The sequence below is a fragment of the Anopheles moucheti genome, chromosome 2 (genome assembly GCF_943734755.1).
Source record: "Anopheles moucheti chromosome 2, idAnoMoucSN_F20_07, whole genome shotgun sequence".
NCBI classification, from domain to species: domain Eukaryota; kingdom Metazoa; phylum Arthropoda; class Insecta; order Diptera; family Culicidae; genus Anopheles; species Anopheles moucheti.
Window position 1 is genome coordinate 73322200 of NC_069140.1, and position 19602 is coordinate 73341801.

At 40.0% G+C, this 19602-nt stretch overlaps 1 protein-coding gene across 1 annotated transcript in view; it reads right to left on the reverse strand.

The window, feature by feature from the left end:
* Nucleotides 1-19215, reverse strand: part of LOC128297092 (glycine receptor subunit alpha-4) — a 36053-nt gene extending 16838 nt beyond the window's left edge. The window contains exon 1 of the mRNA XM_053032657.1: nucleotides 19139-19215. Coding sequence (XP_052888617.1) covers nucleotides 19139-19215 — 77 coding nt within the window. The remainder of the gene's footprint in view (nucleotides 1-19138) is intronic.
* Nucleotides 19216-19602: the final 387 nt, after the last annotated feature.

Consider the following 19602-nt stretch of genomic DNA (forward strand, 5'->3'; position numbering starts at 1 on the left):
ATCCCGGAAGTGTTATTACTCTAATGGTATTAATCTATTATTAAACGCCCCGTTTCAACGTCCTGTGGGGTGTTTGGGACACACGCAAAAAAAAAAACACAACCTTCGATCGCAGCTCCGATAGCAAGCGAACCCCTTTGGGAACCCGGCAGAGGGAGTGTTTATACAAAGCGCAAGTGTTGCGCCTCGTGTGTGTGTGTGCGATTTTCTTTTCGAATTTTTTGTTCATATCCATATAGCTCTCTCATTTGTAGCGTATCCATGACACACATAGAACACTGACAGTTCTGGTCACGATCGAACGGTCGAAATGGCGCGAAAGGGTGTTAGCATCCCACGTGTGACCGCGAGGCGTGTCAGGATCCTGCTGGGTGGCAGCATTTCTGATGGGAAATGAATTAGCATAAAATGACGATAATGCGAAAGAGCGTTTCGGGGCGAACCGCACGTCCAAAGTTCGCCATTTCAGCGACGTAACTTTGTTGCACGCTATCGGTGCAATTGACAGCCGCAGACAACGGTCGATTCGAATGGCATCGGATGGGGCTAGCCGGACAATTTCCGTTCGGGGCATGAAATGTATCGACATGCCGAAAGAAAAAGCTTAAGCTCTTCCGTGGACGAATGAACTGCTAGCGCTTGGCTTGAACCGAGAATCGACTAATTCTTCTGAAGTACCATATACCGGTCAGTATTGTCCAGCTTGAGTTTGCTCAACCGGATGTATGATTCTTCTGACATGACGACATGAAACAAACAAAAACGGCTCACGTTTTGGTGAGGCCAATCGAGGATTGAGTGTCCGTTGTAATGCCTTTTTATGAGATCGATGAAATGAATGGAATGGCTACCAGTAGATGCGTCATAACTACATCAGCGACTCTCTTCCACTCAAGCATAAAAGGTACTTTGGTACGTTTGCTCAGGAGGAATGGTGACAATCAATTGTTAATGAATAAACATGAGTTGTCGGAGTGTATGGAAGTTAGTTTAGCCAGTGCACTCCAAAATAAACCGACTGCAATTTTAGTAGCAGCAACTTCGAATCAAATATGAGGAATAATGAGCCCCACCGTTTGATGGCTGAACGCCGAAGGAATGAAATATTGAGAAGGGATGAAGAAAGGCAACATACTGATTGCGGTTCGATCAGCGTTTGTTGGCACCGATGCTATCCAACATAACTAGTATGTAGAATTTAAAGTGCGATTGATGGTAGAAAAGAAAAGTGCGATTTATGTATCTCGAAGAAAAGGCTTCATAAAAATAATTTTACATAACGTCATGCTTCAATTTAAGTTGCGATTATTGTTTTTGGTTTGCGAAAGTTGTTTGTTAATTTGATGGATATTTTCAATAAGGTATACCTATACCGATTCATTCAAACGGTTTTTTGCATGACGAAGGTATTATATAAATATTATAAGAAATCATATAAAGAAACCATAGTTTCATTATTTTCAACTGGATATTAAATGTAGATTGCAACAACAAAACTTTTGTTTGGTGATCCGATCTTCTAGTGTTTGTTTTACATCGGTTTTCAGATTTAATTCGAACCCACAAAGGATGTTCAATTACATCCAAAGCCCTGTGCGTTATCATTTTATATGTTTAATAACGGCCCTGTCATTTATCCCTTGGGACTCATTCAGTTATTACGTAACGCAAAATTTTACAATTTGAGACTCCCCCCTTTTTGTAACAATACATTCGATATCAATACTCTTTTGTTTTTAAAAAAATGTTATTTTCTTCTTAAGTAATACCTTCAATTGCATCTTATTTCGACCAATGCAAAACGAAACTAGAAACTAATTCCTAGTAAATTTTAATGGTCACACCATATCGACCATATGCAGGAGCATATATACTAATAATTTGAAACGGCTTCAGCAGCTTCTTCAATCGTTATAACCTCGATGCTGCACTTCCAAAACAATGTTTTTTTTTACAGCCAATCCATATTTTTAATCAATATGATGGTCATGACTTTGATGATGAGAATGGCGAGGAAGTCATTTTCCTGAAGTCTCTTTGCACCTATTATTGATCTTTTGTTTCTAGCACGTCATTCATCACTTTTCAACCTTGCTTTTCTCGGATAAAATACAGATTTTGAAGCACTACATACAAGCACTGATTATAATGTCGCACGCATGTTCTAGTTGTCAAAAAATGATCATAGTTCCGAAAGTGAGTGTCCGAGCACTGAATTGATACACGATGAAAATAGAAGTGCTTTGAGATAGCTGATACCTTTTTTTTTGTTAACGGGGAGATAGCTGATAGCTGATATTGGGGCATGTTCTAGTAGATTTTAAAATAGGCGCCGCTTTTGCTCAAGACACGCGAGGATTCTGAATCTGTTTCGAGCTCTTCATGGGCAATAATTCTTATATTAGGCAACGTGTGACAGTAGATATAAATTGGAACCACCACTACACACCTAAATTAAAAGAAACATCATCTGAGTAAACATCACATCGTATCTGGACTGAGAATCTAAACCTTTGATATTAACTGGTAGATAGATAATAGGATATAAATTTCTATAAAATTATTATTATAATTTATTTTTTTTATAAATGCACTATGACACGCTTTAATCTAAGTTTTATTTTGTTAAGTAATAAAATGTTGAACCCATCTTCCTCATATGCAACAAATTCTAACGCTAACTCCCTTCCCGATCAGCGCTACGTAATAAATGGATGCTCCCTTATAAAATAGACTACTAGGACTAAAAGAACAGAACGAAAACATGAATATTGCTGCACAAATTATTAATTTAAACGTTAAGCCTCAAAGACTCAAAGATAGGGTATCCTCAAAGATTCATGCATTTTCAGATTTATGATTATTGATTCAGATAGGAGTTATGAATTTTTGAGAATTCATGAATTGAATTTAAGGATTAATTTGATTACGTTGGAAATCACATCGCCTAAAAGTTTGCAATTATTGTACAAAGACCTCTTTATATACTCTGTACTCTGAAACGTAAGTAAAGTAGTTGATAGAAAAATATTCCTTTACGTATAATAACTTTGTTATTCAATTCAGTTATTTTTTTCGCACAATTTTACTAATGAGAAATGTTACAGACGAAAACAAACAACTAGCACGCGACCAACCAGCAACCTCGACCTTGTGGTTGGCCGTTTTTCTATGCTTGCCATTCATTAACGATACTCATCGAGTTTTGACGCCACCTAATGGTTTTAATCAAAATAAATTGTATTATCTAAGGCAAACATCTAACGCACGTAGTACTCGCGCATGAGGGGCACGATGACAGAAGCTGGTGGAATATTTTTTTTATAATTGTCGCCCGTTAAAGCACGGACCGGGCCTCGACTTTGGCCGCGAAAACATTTCCATCCGATCAAAGCACGGCGAACCTAAAACAACAAAAAAATAAAAACAAACCCTTGAATGAAAACATTGCACGATGGCCATACAACTGTGTGGTTTATGGGTTTTGACGGCACGAAAAGCGACACGGGCGCGAACATGAAAGCGCGTTGATGATAAACGGACGATAATAACCCCATCATTTGACAATCCATTCCGTTTCAATTCAATCTCACATCGTTCGGCGTGGTTGCAGCACTGTTCGGGCTTGGTGTCTTCCGGGATGATAAAATGATCGGATTTGCACGCATCTCGACTAAAGCGGGGGCAGATATATGGACGGTGCTATTTTGTTGCACGGTCGTGCAATTATTTCACGTCCGGAAGCGACAGTTTGCATGTGTCCGGATTCATTGCAGGCAATCGAATCGTCCTGTTATTATTCTATTGGGCCGATTCGTTTGTGTTTAATACACTGCGGGATTAGTTCTTACCCTTACGGAGAAATAGTACGCCAACGAGTGGATGGCTCTAACAGAAGATTTATCTGCAATATTGTCGCATCGTTGCAAGAAAAAGGTAACAGCAAATACAAGCAATTATGGTGGACGATATTCATTTTTGAATGATGTTTTGAAACTGTCTTGAAAAAATGTTTTCTCCACACAGCGGCGGATCAAACGGTAGGCGGAGTAGGCGGTCGCCTAGGGCCTCACCGTGTTGGGGGCCCCAAAAAATGTGTGTCGATTGTGCGATTTTTGAAAATTTCATTTCATTTTCAAATTTCATTCATTCATAGCACAAAATTTAATTGAAAAGGTAAAAAATTGATCAAAAATATCTTCCTTGGTTATATAAAAACATTTGTTTCTATGTGATAAATTAAATGCAGAAAAGAATATCGACTTTGTGACTCTCAAGTATAAACGAAATTGCACCAGGACCAAGAACACAAATTTTCCAGTTAGTGGAGAAAAATTTCTTCGAAAACTACCAGTTTCCGAACGTATAATACCAGGAGAGCATCCACGGAAGAGGTAGCTCCTTATACAGCAATTTTGCTTAAAAACCGCCGAAAGGTATGCAATGTTTACACACCAACTTTGCATACAAACCAGTTGTTTTCAGATTTTCGATACCAGGAGAGCATGTTTTTCAAGAGGTAACACCTGGTACCAGCCGAGTACCGGGATGTTGCACAACACATGTTGCACAACACATGTTGCGCAACATATGTTGCGCAACATCTGGCTTGCAACATATGTCGCGCAACATATGTTGCGCAACATCTGGCATGCAACATCTTACATGCAACAACTTGGGATTGCAACTTTGGTCGAAAACCGCCGAAAGGTATGCAATGTTTAAACACTAATTTTCCCGTTAATCGAGAAAAATTTCTTCGAAAACTACCAGTTTCCGAATGTATAGTACCAGGAGAGCATCCACGGAAGAGGTAGCTCCTGGTACTGCGCCGAAAGGTATGCAATGTTTATACACTATATAAACGCCGTAAGGTATGCAATGTTTATACACTATATAAACATGTTTATACACTATATAAACATTGCATACCTTGCGGCGCAGTACCAGGAGCTACCTCTTTCGTGGATGCTCTCCTGGTACTATACATTCGGAAACTGGTAGTTTTCGCAGAAATTTTTCACGACCAACGGAAAAGTTAGTGTTTTAACATTGCATAACTTTCGGCGGTTGTTGAGCAAAATTGCTGCATAATTTTACTCGACCAACGAGAAAGTTAATGTTTAAATATTGCATACCTTTCGGCGGTTTTCGACCAAAATTGCTGTACTAGGTGCTACCTCTTCCGTGGATGCTCTCCTGGTATCGGAAATCTGAAATTAGCTGGTTTGTATGAAATTTCGTACCAACCGACGGGAAGTTTGAGCGTGATGTAGGATGCTTTCCGTTTCATCCATCTGCCTTACACTAGCGATCGCTCTCACGAGTTTGATAGTATGCATTGCAATAGTGATGGGCAAACTTATTCCGCACTGCAGGTGCCACCTCTTGAAAAACATGTTTTTCTGGTATCGCAAATCTGAAAACAATTGTGTTGTTCATGGTCTTAAACATCAACATGAGTAAAACAGGTTTCTAAGAAATTTCTCTGATTGTTACCGAAGAAGTAAACCGATTGAAAACGGTACCTTGGGCGAAAAATCGTAGAAGGCGTTGGACTAATCAGGAATCGTAAATGTACGTGAGTCATAGAAAATGTGATCGAAGTAGTGGCGTTATGGCTCTCCTTAGCGCATACAAACATTTATATATACTAGACCGGTTTACAGGGCTGCGCAACAGAACTCTGAGGTGTACGCAATGGAGCTTTCTTTCCGAGACTTTGCTGGTGTTGTTAAATCATGTTTGAAGTACACTTCCCTAACACCGATAATGCCGTAGCAAAATTATAGGCCCCCATTAAAAATTCAGCCCTGGGCCTCCAAGGGGATTGTTCCTCCACTGTTTCCACATATGGTAGAAATGTAACTTTTTGTAAGGATTGTTAAGGAATTACATTGGCGCATTATTTTGGAATTTATAGAATTAATATTTAACTGCAAATGTGAGTTTTAGGTTGAGAAAATTCATAATAGATCACTTCTCCTCGAGTAGTGATCGACGAATTATAGATCAAAGCTCGAAATCGGTATCGTTAACGGATATTTCGGTTGTAAATTATTTTATCAAAGAACATTTTGATTTCATTCACTACAGCTACAATTGGCACGCAAGCAACGCAAGAAATTTCAAACAACTGGCCATTTTCGGAGGGTTAGAGGGTTACCTAGAAGATGATCATCCAGGCAATTGATCCAGCTTGATTGTTGTTGGATGAGAAGCCCAATAAAGATCAATTCAACAAACATGTCTTTGGAGCTACGAATATCTTTGCCAAGAATGCCAAGAGACCACGTCACGGCTTTGAATAGATGATTTAAATAAACCATTCCTGAGAGCTCGAGAAACTATACGATGAACTCACTCTCGTACAGCGAATTAGACTTGTCACACTCTGATGTCTTTAGAATGACACTGGGCGACTCAGCACGCAAAGCTTTCTTATATGTTCACAGGGATAAGACAGGGATAAGGCCATCGGAAAGGCAGGGACATCAGTTAGACAGATGATAGTTCGACTCTTGTAGCAGATCATGATCGCGATGCGGCCGTAGCGACTGAAGTTAGTAAGTTTTTGGGTCCTTTTTCCTATCTCATTGCAGATTACCTCAATCTATTTGATGTTGAAAAATTATCGGTTGTTAATATTTCAATATGTTCATAAAAATAAGAATTTATCTTTACTGTATTGATGAAAACATTGCTTGATTTTAGATTTCTAGACTTAATCTATTTTGTTATGGTAAAGTGATATGTTCAAACCAACGAGAATGTCTTAAACGTATTCTCTCGTCTTGGTGTAACGACCTTCTACTTAGTCATGCCTGTTATTTCTGGCTTACTAGATTTAATTTTACCACGTACCCGGATAGTCAGTCTTTCCTACGGAGGATTGGTCCGGATGCGAGTTTGGAGCGGTCCTATCGTGTGAAAATCGACGTCGCTACCAATACACAACCGGCCGTGTTGTTTATACACCGTTAAACGTATTATGCCATACTTTTACGCCCAACCCACGGACATCATTATTCTTGCCAAGTAATACACTAACGCAATAAACAACACCTGAATCGCATCACCCGACAGCCAACCATTTCGGTAGGATAGTTACCATTCCACCGAAAACAGCTTTATTATGACATACGTACGGCACACTATCGAGTCGCGTGTGTCTACCCGTTTCGGTACACTTTTCTGCTAGGGCAGGCATCGCTTCGAAAGGAAAATAGAAAACAAAAGTTTTGCTCCTTCCTTCGTAAATTGAGACTTAAATTTCGTCAAACTTCAGTTTATGCTGCGCTTCTTGGGCAGGTTTAGTTTATCCAAATGGCTGATGGCGGTAAAGTTTAGTGACAGGGAGAGAGACAGAGAGTGCTTGCGAAGACAGAAAAAAAGAACGAGCCGGTCGGTTCCTCAATTTTATTCACCGTTCTACCGAACAAAGGCAAACCACGAGCAATGTGCAAAGTTTGTGGAACTTTTTCCACCCTGTGGTAGGCACATGGTTTTAAAATAATTGCACCGCGGCACGAAACCCAAGAGGCCAAGATGAAGCCCTGCTTTGCTTATGGCTAGCGTCCGGTTTTATGGGTCATTTCTAGGGTCATCTTCGTACAATTTATGATTTTGCTCGCACACCGTTGTTTTGGTTGTCGTCATGCGAATTATGTCTTAACATTTTATAGAAGAAATTTGGAAGAATTTAACAGCTAGATGAAGAAGTCTTATTATGATGTTTTGCTGTTTAGAATAATGTTAACTTTATATTTAAAACATAACAAAAACAATAGATGAAACAAATTTGGGTTTATTTTTAAATTATTCTGAGTTATTGTTCGTAGTTTTTTAAACGACCACAGTAAAGAACAAATGGTTTAGGATATAGACTTAATAACGACTCACGGCAGTCAACTATATAATGCCTTATATTTATTCCTTCCTGCGTATAAGGTTTGCAAATGGCTTTAAGAATTTTTTCTTCAAATCGCTTGTGTAGCATCAGCCAAATTATTGCCATTTCCGGTGTAACAGTCGACGATAATTGCAGTTTCACTGCTCTAACCCTTATTATACACCGACGGGCTAGGCTGCAAACGGTCCCCCAGAAAAGCGAAGAAGCAAAGTGCACTAAAATGCTCCATTTTCCATTCGATCGTTTTGCACGAAAACTAAGACCATTTTACAACGATGTGTAGTTATTTCGGTTCTGTTCGTTGTTTCGTTGTGCACCGTTGGAAAGTGACGGGCTCGGAAAATCCTCCACGCGGCTTGCAGAACACACAACGTTCAGTGTCGAGATGGATCGGAACATGATGTATGTTTCCTTTGCATGCACTCGATGCCGAACTTGAAGATAAGACCGCCGGGAGACGACTCGTCCGTTTGAAAGTCGACCTTTTTTTTTTTGGAGGAGGAGGGAGAGTTCGTTTCGTCACAAACAAGGTGCTTCTCACGGAAGAAGGCACCATTTCAAGGTATCGTTTGTACACTTAGAATTTGGTTGCCATAAATTAACACCAACCTGGGACGAAAGAAAAATACTCGCTTACAAACAACTGGAATGAATTTGCATTTACTGTTGCAGAGATGTCAAACATACAGAAGGCGAGATAAGTTTATCTGTTTCAAGAAGGATTAATCAAGAAGGTTTGTGAAATTCTATTTTAAATGTTAAATGAGTCAATAAGAGAGTTGAAGTTTGTTAAGCCTTGATTCTTTAAAACATTATTAGTCCTTAAAACTATTTATTCACGTAAGATCCCGTTTCAAATTTCATAATTTCGTCAACCCATCAATGGCAGTTTTTAGTAACTTTGAACAAGAAGGTGTCCACAAGATCATGTTGTGCAAACACGTGAAAAATTGTCTCAACGAAACAGTAACTGACGAAGCCTCAAGTTGAATTCCAAGAGTTACAATTTGTCAAACTCTTATTGGAGGTTTATCTTTTATTGTCTCAGGTAATTCATTAGGTAATTAGGTAATTCTCTACAGTGTTTTCGCCGTGGTGCAATTTGATGTGGGACACTCTTTTAAACAAAAATGAATTAGCCAAATAATTAGTAAAATTAAGAAGTCTTTAACTTTTACGAATAATAAAAAGTTTGTCTATTTTTTTAAGTGTTAGCAACTGTACCAGGTATTCAGTAATCAGGTCTATACCAGCAGCTATCCGGTTTTCACAGGATGTAGACGGTAACCATAGTTATTCGGGATTCCCTTATATTATTCAACTACCACTAAATAAAGTAAAACAAAAAGTCAAAATTTGGTAGGCCTTTTTCAGATTGTGGTGCCACAAACAAATAAAATGTATCACGGATTCGAAAGATGCTCTATTGCGAAGTATGTTTACAACTACTACTAATCAAGCTACTAATAAAGTTGTTGCTTTATTTTTATCGCGCTATTACTTATGGCTACTCACAGTACACTTTTTTAAATTTGTCCCACCAAATTAACTCACAACATTATTTTGCATCCACGGGTGCGAGATTTTGATTGTAATTTTGCATATTGTCTAGTAGAATTCCGTGATGGCTCATTTCCAGTATAGCTTCAAGATATTTGGGTTATTTGAAACATTTATGGAAACCCCAAGGAGTGACATAAAGTTGAACAAGCAACAAAAAATTCACATTTATAATTCGTCTTCGTTTCCTACTTCGTAAGCCTTCGTCCTATAGCATAAACTGTTAAGGAATCGATATTTAGAAAATTGCCTTTGTCAATCAATTAGCGAGGAACAGTAATGTAAAATACATTAGCGGCACACATTCTTTGATATTTTATGCTTCAATAACAGATCCTATTGAAGATCCTACACAATAACACATAATTGATTTCACAAAGTGATACAAATTTATGAGGGGATGAAACTTTATCAATTAACAAAGATGGTTTACAGTCACGAAAGCGTACATTCCGGCAAGTTTTTATCGTGCAAGATCGTTGGCATTTTTGTGAATTCGTTTCCTTAATCGCTTCCTTTCGTGACGATCGATGAGGTGCTGCGTGGTGAATGTAAAGAAACATCAACGTCATCCAACAACTGCTGCAACGATAGGTTTTCCTTGCAGGAAGTGTTTTTTTTTATATTTTGCAAATATATAACAACCTTAATGAAGAAGTTTTACTCTCTTTCAACTCTCTACTTAATGTGCAAGCCATTTAAAAAGCAAAGCGAGGAAAAAGAACTGATGAAGTGCACAATAAAATTCAAGTTTTTCAAATACAAAACATCGCCATAGACAAGATATAACGAAGAATGATGTGAAAAACTGAAATTTATTGACGTTCAACATTTCAGCGTCGGTGTGTGAAAAATTAAGAGCCATATGTTCTGGAAACACCATTCAAAGGAGGAAGAAAAAAGTTTGGCCCCAAAAGAAACCTGTCTGCTTTATAAATAAGGCACAGCACATTTTGCTGGTCCGGTCAGAAGGTGGAGGCGGTTGAAAGTCGATGCCAATAAAATCGTTGCTTGTGTACAAACCCATTCCAAGGGAAAGGCAAGGGAGCTCCCTAGTTGGCATCTTGTCCTTGCCCGAAATTCAAATCTTTGCAAATGGAGCCCATCGGCCCATCGAGCGCTGTATGCATTATGCAGCGCGGCAGGACGGAACAACATAAGTTCGAACCATTTCGGATAGCCACCGTGGAGACGTTGCTGCGGCCACGAACGATCGTTGAAGAATCGGAATGGCGAACTCCACCGGTGGACGACATTGGCAGATGTCCCGAAATAGATCAACCGGTGCGTAATGGTGGAAATCAGTGTCCATTCCAGTCGGAAGACTGTCGGGAAGGAAAATAACCGCATTGCAAAACCCGGAATCAATGCATCCGGAAGTGTGGCACAAAGGCTATCGCGCCCTCTTTCCACATAAAAGGGCCACTGCTTTATGGACGTACAACGGCGGGTTTATTTATTTATTTTACCCCTGCTTGTTTGCTGCGTTGAATTACCTCTGCGTTTTCTTTTTTCCTCACTCGGTTTGTGCCTTCTGGTGGCATCAAGCCATGCCAAGGAAACTGTTCACGCATTCCGGTAGGTCATGGTTCCGGAGTGCCGAGCGGAAGAATCAAAACTTCCACCGGTTCCACCCGAATCCCTAACGTTCCACTTTCTCCCAACGGATGGACGACCTGGTGAAAGAATGTTAGCATAAACCTTCCCCCGGCGTATGCAGAAAAACGTCAAACTTTCCATACCACGCATCACCACGTTAGCCCTACTTCAGGGACAGTAAGTGAGGGTACTCTCCCCATTATGCCTCCCAGCAGGTGAAATGAATGGTGCAGGAGTTTGATGTTTGTTCACGAGCCAGCGCAACGCGCACGGCAGAATCGAACCAAGCGCTCATGAATTATTTATAATGGGAACATTTAATTCCTTGCTCCACGGGCCCCTGGCAGGGAAGCGGACCATTGTTACACACGTTATCCTGTCGTTGAGTCCATTTAGCCCCACCAACCTGAACTCTGCTCTGTGTTCCGTATGTTTATGGAATGCGTCGCTGCAGACTTTTGTGTGGTGGTATTGAAGGCGATGGCCTAGTAGCAGGTATGCTAGAGCTAGTCCTTACACCTGCCATCGGCACGTGCGTCTTCTCTTCCGCCGGCATTCGGTTATTAGCACATGCTTAAGAATGCTACAATGTCCGTCGTGTATGTAAATAAAAACGATTTGATGGTGGTGTTTGCCTATGTTGATAGGCTATCAGAAGTATTTAATTTCCTTAAAAAAATGACATCAAAAAAATAAATAAATCTATCAATACAGAAATTGCCATCACTTTCAATTTCAGATACCAAAGCCAGAATAAAGCCTAGAGGGAAGAAGCTCTTTGTACTTTGGATACAACAGACCTGGAAATTTAATAAATACTTCCGAGAAGGGTAATACTTTCAAACGCAAGCCAGGTTAAGGCCGCAGATGTAATCTAAATTCGAATGTGATCTAAATATTTCTTTTTTTTGTGAACCTACAACTCCAAGAGGTGTCTAGGCTTGCCATTTCTGACTTTCATTGACTTTATTTACTCGTAACTGAATCCTGCGTACGGCTCTAACAGTTTAGTAGTTGCTAAAGATGTAAATCTAGAGAAAAGTCTCCCTCATCATTTGGTGAATGGACATTGTTACCGTGCAAATAGACATGCAGCGATTTTTCTCAGTGCGAAATTTCGCAAAGTAGCTCAATCTTGCAAAAAACCCATTTCGCATTGGAGACAATTTAGCGCCTACTGAGGCTGTAAAATAATTACATCGACAAGCCGTTTTTTATATGTGAACTTATCATCGCATTTCATCGAATAGCATTGCGAAATGTCTCACTGAGAAAAATCGCTGCATGTCTATTTGCACGGTTAGGCGTAAGTGTCAGATGAAGTGAGACGATTTTGGTCGGTGGTTGACGATTAGCGAATCAAGAATGTCCTTTCATTCAGGACGTGTGGCCAGTGGAGGATCAATCCCCTTGGAGGCCCAGGGCGGAATTTTTAAAGGGGGGGCCTATAATGTAGCTACGACATTATCCGTGTTAGGGAGGTGTACTTAAAACATGATTTAATAACACCAGCAAAGTCTCGGAAAGAAAGCTCCTTTGCGTACACCTCAGAGTTCTATTGCGTAGCCCTGTAAACAGGCCTAGTAAGCTAGTCTACTACTGTGTCCGAAAAATAAAGTGACTTTTCGTTTTTTTTCTACATGGTTTTTTTATTAGGCCAAATTAAGGTCATTCCATTCGAAGTAATCCCCTTCCGATGCAATGCACCTCTTTTCCCTCTTCTGCCACTCCTCGAAGCAGGTGGAAAACGCGGATGCAGGAATGGCCTATAGTTCCGCCGTCACTGCGGCTTCTATCTCCTCGATAGTGTGAAAACGGTGTCCCCGAAGCGGCCGTTTTAGCTTGTTGAACAGCCAGAAGTCGGCTGGTGCTAAATCTGGTGAATACGGCGGTTGCGGAACGATATGACGGCCGATATGAGGGCGGAACGATTGTTGTGAAAAACTCCCTCAAAATGATGGCCGTATGGGAGGGCGCATTATCATGGTACAACAACCAGCTGTAGTTTTTCCACAAATCCGGCCGTTTTCCGCCGGCCGGAAATCCCAACACTTTCCGAAAGGTCTCGTATCGTCAACTGACGATTGTTGACCACCAAATCCTTGATTTGGACGACGTAGGGGTCGTCGGTCGAGGTGGATGGACTCCCCGGACGGTCCCCATCTTCGACCTTCTCACGGCCATTCTTGAAATCACTGTACCCTTTGTACACATTTTTCTTCGACATAGAATCTTCCCAAAAGGCTTTTTGTAGCATCCGCAATGTTTCCGCAGCGTTTATTTCATTGCGCAAACAAAATTTGATACAGGTGCGCTGTTCCACAAACTTAACATCTTGGTCAATATGGACAAAAACACATGGCGCAGCTCCGAAAACAAATTTTCACTACTAGCCGGGTTGATGTTGTGACTTGAAACTTGGCAAATGTGTCAAAAACATACAAAGTGACAAACGAAAAATAAAATCAAGAGGCTGCTTTAGGTGCGCGAAATTTGACATCTAGTGTCACCTTACTTTTCGGACACAGTAGTATATATAAACGTTTGTATGCGCTAAAGAGAACCATAACGCCACTACTTGGAGCACATTTTTTACGATTTACGTACATTTACGAATCCTAAGAAGTCAAACGCCTTCTACGATATTTCGCCCAAGGTACAGTTTTCAATCGGTTTGCTTTACGATAACAATCAGAGAAATTTCTTAGAAACCTGTTTTACTCATGTTGATGTTTAAGACCATGAACAACACAATTGTTTTCAGATTTGCGATACCAGAAAAACATGTTTTTCAAGAGGTGGCACCTGCAGTGCGGAATAAGTTTGCCCATCACTATTGCATTGCATACTATCAAACCCGTAAGAGCGATCGCTAGTGTAAGGAAGATCGGTGAAACGGAAAGCATCCTTCATCTCGTTCAAACTTCTCGTCGGTTGGTACGAAATTCCATACAAACCAGCTAATTTCAGATTTCCGATACCAGGAGAGCATCCACGGAAGAGGTAGCACCTAGTACAGCAATTTTGGTCGAAAACCGCCGAAAGATATGTAATGTTTAAACACTAATTTTCCCGTTAATCGAGAAAAAATTGTTCAAAAACTACCAGTTTTCGAATGTATAGTACCAGGATAGCATCCACGAAAGAGGTAGCTCCTGGCATTGCGCCGTAAGGTATGCAATGTTTATACACGAACTTTGCAACTTGCAATGCAATGCGCCGTAAGGTATGCAATGTTTATACACTAACTTTGCAACCAACTTGCAATGTAAGTTTGGTGCATGCAAGAAACTTGCAAGATGGCGCCCAACTTCGTACTTGCATGCAACAAACTTGCATGCAAACTTGCATGCAAGTTTTTGCATGCAATTTCTTTCATGAAAACTTGCATGCAAGTTTGCATGCAAGATTGCATGCAAGAACTTGCATGCAAACTTGCATGCAATATTGTATGCAATATTGTATGCAAGAACTTGTATGCAAACTTGCATGCAAACTTGTATGCAAACTTGCATGCAAACTTGTATGCAAACTTGCATGCAAACTTGCATGCAAACTTGCATGCAAGTTTTCATGCAAGAAATTGCATGCAAAAACTTGCATGCAAGTTTGTTGCATGCAAGTATGAAGTTGGGCGCCATCTTGCAAGTTTCTTGCATGCACCAAACTTACATTGCAAGTTGGTTGCAAAGTTAGTGTATAAACATTGCATACCTTACGGCGCATTGCATTGCAAGTTGCAAAGTTCGTGTATAAACATTGCATACCTTACGGCGCAGTACCAGGAGCTACCTCTTTCGAGGATGCTCTCCTGGTACTATACATTCGGAAACTGGTAGTTTTCGAAGAAATTTTTCTAGATTAACGGGAAAATTAGTGTCCTGGTCCTGGTGCAATTTCGTTTATACTTTATAGTCACAAAGTCGATATTCTTTTTTGCGTTTTATTAATTACATAGAAACAAATGTTTTATATAACCCAGGAAGATATCTTCGATCAACTTTTTACCTTTTTAATTAAATTTTTGCTATAAATTTACTCTGCTGTTAAATTCCCAAAAATCGCACAATCGGCACAAATTGTTTGGGGCCCCCAACACGACGAGGCCCTAGGCGACCGCCTACTCCGCCTACCGTTTGATCCGTCGCTGCGTGTGGCAATTTTGGACATGTCTATGAAAAGTCTTTAGGAAATCGAAGCGGCTGATGTAGAATATGGATCCAACCCGACCTCGGCCTGTAGTGTACGTATGAACTAATGCAAGAATGCATCCTCGAGGTTTAGAATACTCGACTTGCGAACCTGAACGGGGACATTCTAGTTCATTCGGAAGAACTTCATCGTTCTAAGACGTCATTAGACGTTATTCACCGTTTACTACTAAAATATATGTTTTCAAACCCGTCACCATTACATCTGAAAGAGTTCTACGAAACACTCTAAATTGGTAACTCCGACGTGATATGATCATGCTACTTTCTGCTGGTATTGAAGATTACTAAAGGTCAAGACTAAGAAAGATATCTGGAGTATCCTCCAGAGTATCCTGGAGTATATGGTCTGTGTAGAGATAAAAGGTTGCATCTGCATGCTGAGATGCAGTTAATCAATCAATCAAACCTCAGTAATCATTAGAAGGATTTTCTGGCTTGCTTTGTTTTTATTTTTCCGTAGCTGATTTGAAAGTTCTGCTTACAGGGGATTGGTCCAGATAGAGTGTTGGTCCGGTTCTATAGTGGAAACCCGATGCCGCTACCAACTGTACCACCAGGCCTCTCCAAGCTAACACACTAATTAAAGAGAAAATAAAAGCCTTTTGCGTTGAGCCTTTTTTCAAGTTTCAACCAAACGGTTTGATACCCCGAGAAGGCCTAATAAATTCCATAACCAAATGTTGTATCCAATTATCGTCAATATACAATTTTTCAATTAATAAATTTGTCATTTATAGTTACTTTTACTAAATATCAATATAACACTAACCGGAAAAGACATTAAATAGTTGCCAAAAAAAAGAGAAATAATCTATTTGCATCATTTCTGCTTCTGGTACTGGCGAAAAAACCGAACTGGGTTGGTCTAGCCCATATTCAACGTCAACTCCAAAATCGTCCCCTTCTCACCGACATCACCAACAAAGGATTGCAAAAGGGCATTCAAAAAAGTTGACAGAAAATCAATGACTTCCAAACCCACTTCCGCACTGACGAAGCCAAATGTCGCCCATCAATGCCCAAAGTTCAACCCGTCTGGACATGTTTCGATTCCTTATCGATGGTCTTGTATCACCCCGTGAAACACCTGGCCCTTGAACGGATACAGCACTCAGACTAATCACCCAGACAGCTTTCGGTTGACGAGTCGGCGAAACATTAAATGCAACCGCGTTGTTAAGTTCCTTTTTTTCTCACGGGTGCTTTAGTGAGTGGAATTTCTTGGATGAGCTGCTTAATTGTTAAACCCACACGTTAGCACTCGTCCTGAACGATTATGGTACCATTTACTAATATTTAAACATCGTCCTTGTTGTCTTGTTAACTGTTCCCACCCATACCGATCAGTGCAGTCCGATAATCGTAACATCGGAATCGAATTAATTTCAGATCGCAAATGTTTTCGGCCGCCTAGGAGACGAGCTGTTTGACACATCCGAACGTAGAGCACTCTAATTCACATGAAGGGGTTTTGGTGGCTTCTACAGCCCCCCAATTGTTCGAAGGTTAGCTTGTAGCGGCCAAAGCATTTTTTTCTCTCGTATATTGGTTCAAGATCGATAACTGCTATGAAGGCGCCTAAATACAAAAGAAGAAGAATAACTGTGACACGACCGCTACGGCTGACGAACACAGCTTATTGAAGACTTGCTGGTGCTGCACATGCAACCGCTGGCCTTCGGTTAGTCATCGATAGGCTCGCGAAAGCTTAAACTTCGCTGTTTGATTGCCTTTGCGCCGTTAGACCTTTGGAACGGGTTGCAGTCAAAACTGCATCCACAATTGCAGCATTACCCGTTTTTATACCAACGTCGACGAACGGGTGACTGTAAAAAAAAGCAACAATAAAACAAAACAAAACCAAAAAATCAAAGTAGAAATTGATTTTCCCTTTACACCGACGAACAAAGCCGTTCGTTAGCTTTTCGGAGAACCGTAACGACGGTATCAGCATGTGGCGAGTTTTGCTTAAGCACCATTTTTATTATGCATTATGTCGTGTATTATGGGATCGATTCTTCACGCCATACCGTCATCGGAAATCCTTGCAGTGAACTTACAGCAGGCCAAATCAGGCGTGCGTGCGGGATACAACAAGAAAACCAATTCCACACTTCTCACGGGCAAACGTAATACCATCCCCGAATGGCGCCGAGCGCTAAATAATATACCGTGATTATTGTGCTTCACTTCTAAAAACCAACGACACGGTTTGTGGCCGTGGATGGATTGAAGATTACAGATAGTCATGGTTCAAGTTTTATAGGTTCATCTCGGTGAACTTATTTTAACGTATATTTGATTTAAAAGTACTTTTTTCGAGACAGATTCCCATTGCTTCACTCACAGAAAGTTCTATTTTCCTTACGATCGTAAGGAGCTGTTGTAACGTAACATTAGTTATGCTGCAGTGCGTAGCAAACTGTAAGTTTAAACCAGATGATAGAATATTTTTGACAAACGCATTGCATAAATTAAGGCGTTGTTTTCCCTGTGTACTCTGTGGACTAAGCTTAATAAAAAATATGGTGGTATGTTTGTGTAATATTGTGATATGGGTCAGCAATTGTCTGATAATAAGTATGAGTTGTTATGTACGTTAGAATCTTAACAGTTTGACAGCGGTTCATTAAAGTTAGAGTGCTAATTCATAAAAGTTTAAATCATCCGTTGCTATTCCTTTCCCTGAAAGCTTAACCAAAAAATATTAATTTCATATAATGAAGTATCACCATAAAGAAAAGAATTGATTACGTACGATAAGATGATGCGATTTCTTTATGCCAAACCTTAGACTATCACGAAACATCTGTTCAAAAAAGAATGAGCAATCTTTTTACATTCAAACTAGCATTGGATGAATCTGATTCAGATTCATGAATCTAAATAAATCCTTGAACTGAACGAAATAATCTGAATCGCTATTCCAAAGATTCATGAATCCTCTAGAAAAGTCAGCTCAAATTACGCAATAGCGATTTAGGCAAACGAATGCTAGTAGTTCTTATGTTCATTTAATTTGTATAACAATTTTTTACTAATTATTTCAGTAGCAGAATGAATAAATAAATGTTGCTGGAGACCCCTCAAGTTTCATGAATCTTGAGGATTCACAAATTTTTAAGATTTATGAATCTCCTCGCATTCATGAATCTTTTGAGAGTCGACTCCTGATTTGAATGATTCCTCACTAAAGCTTCACATGAATAACTCATTCTAGATGAGTCATCATCATCTCAAAAGATTCAGAAATACTATTACTATTATTTATACTATTACTATAAATACTATTTCAGACGATTCGATTCTTTCATGAGTAACCTTCCGACGTTTCGTGTTTCCATTAGTTCATGGATCACAAAGAGCAGAGTATTTGAGTAAAATTCGCGAACCCTCGTAGAACGACTGAACGAATAAATTCACAAACCACAATACAAACTACAACTATTCAAACAGAGATCGTATCGCCTAATCGTATCTATTAAAATGTTTTTAGTTGGATTATTAATAATTTGTTCAAATTAGTTTATTAAACAATCAATAATAAGAGTACCAAAAGCCATAACAAATTGAATTCATTAGTGTTCTACTAATTCCTTTTGTCTGTCTCAAGTGTTTCGTAACAAAATGTATGTTGTCCCATTAGTAAAATTATTGAAATAAATACTTCAATAGTAAAATTATTGAAATAAATACGTAAATAAATAAATAAAATACTATAATAAATATAATAAATACCAGAAATAATCACTTCGCTGGGACCGTCCCATTACAATGAGCAATGAGTTGTAAATCTGGTAGGTTTAGACAATAAAAACAGTACAGAAGTAAAACAAAATCCCCAAAAACTCACCACAACACAAACAGCTGCACCAGTGCCAACGTGATCGTTGTGCTTTTGGGAGTGCTCCGACTCACGGTGGCTGCCATTTTCCCGGTTGGTGCCGTGCTTCTCAGGCTTCTGGGTGGCCGGTGATGTTGGAGACACACCGTAGGCTCCACCGTCTCCGACGTCGCCACGGCCGACGCCGCCGCCTTCGACGTTGCGGTCGCGTCCACTGCTCTCGTGGTCGTGGTCCGGAGCTCCGCTGGGTAGAGTTTATAATCATTTCATGGTTGTTAAGTGTGTGGCACGCACCGCCGCCACGTCCGGTTGTGCTTCACAGTCACGGAAAGCCACGTTTGCGTGTGTACGTGTTTGAGTGTGTATGTGTGTGTGACACGAATGTGTGCTACATATACACTGATTCAGGTGCGGTTTCACGTCACGTCTACTACTGGCTCGTCTTTCGAGCACTCGCACTACACATCATCACT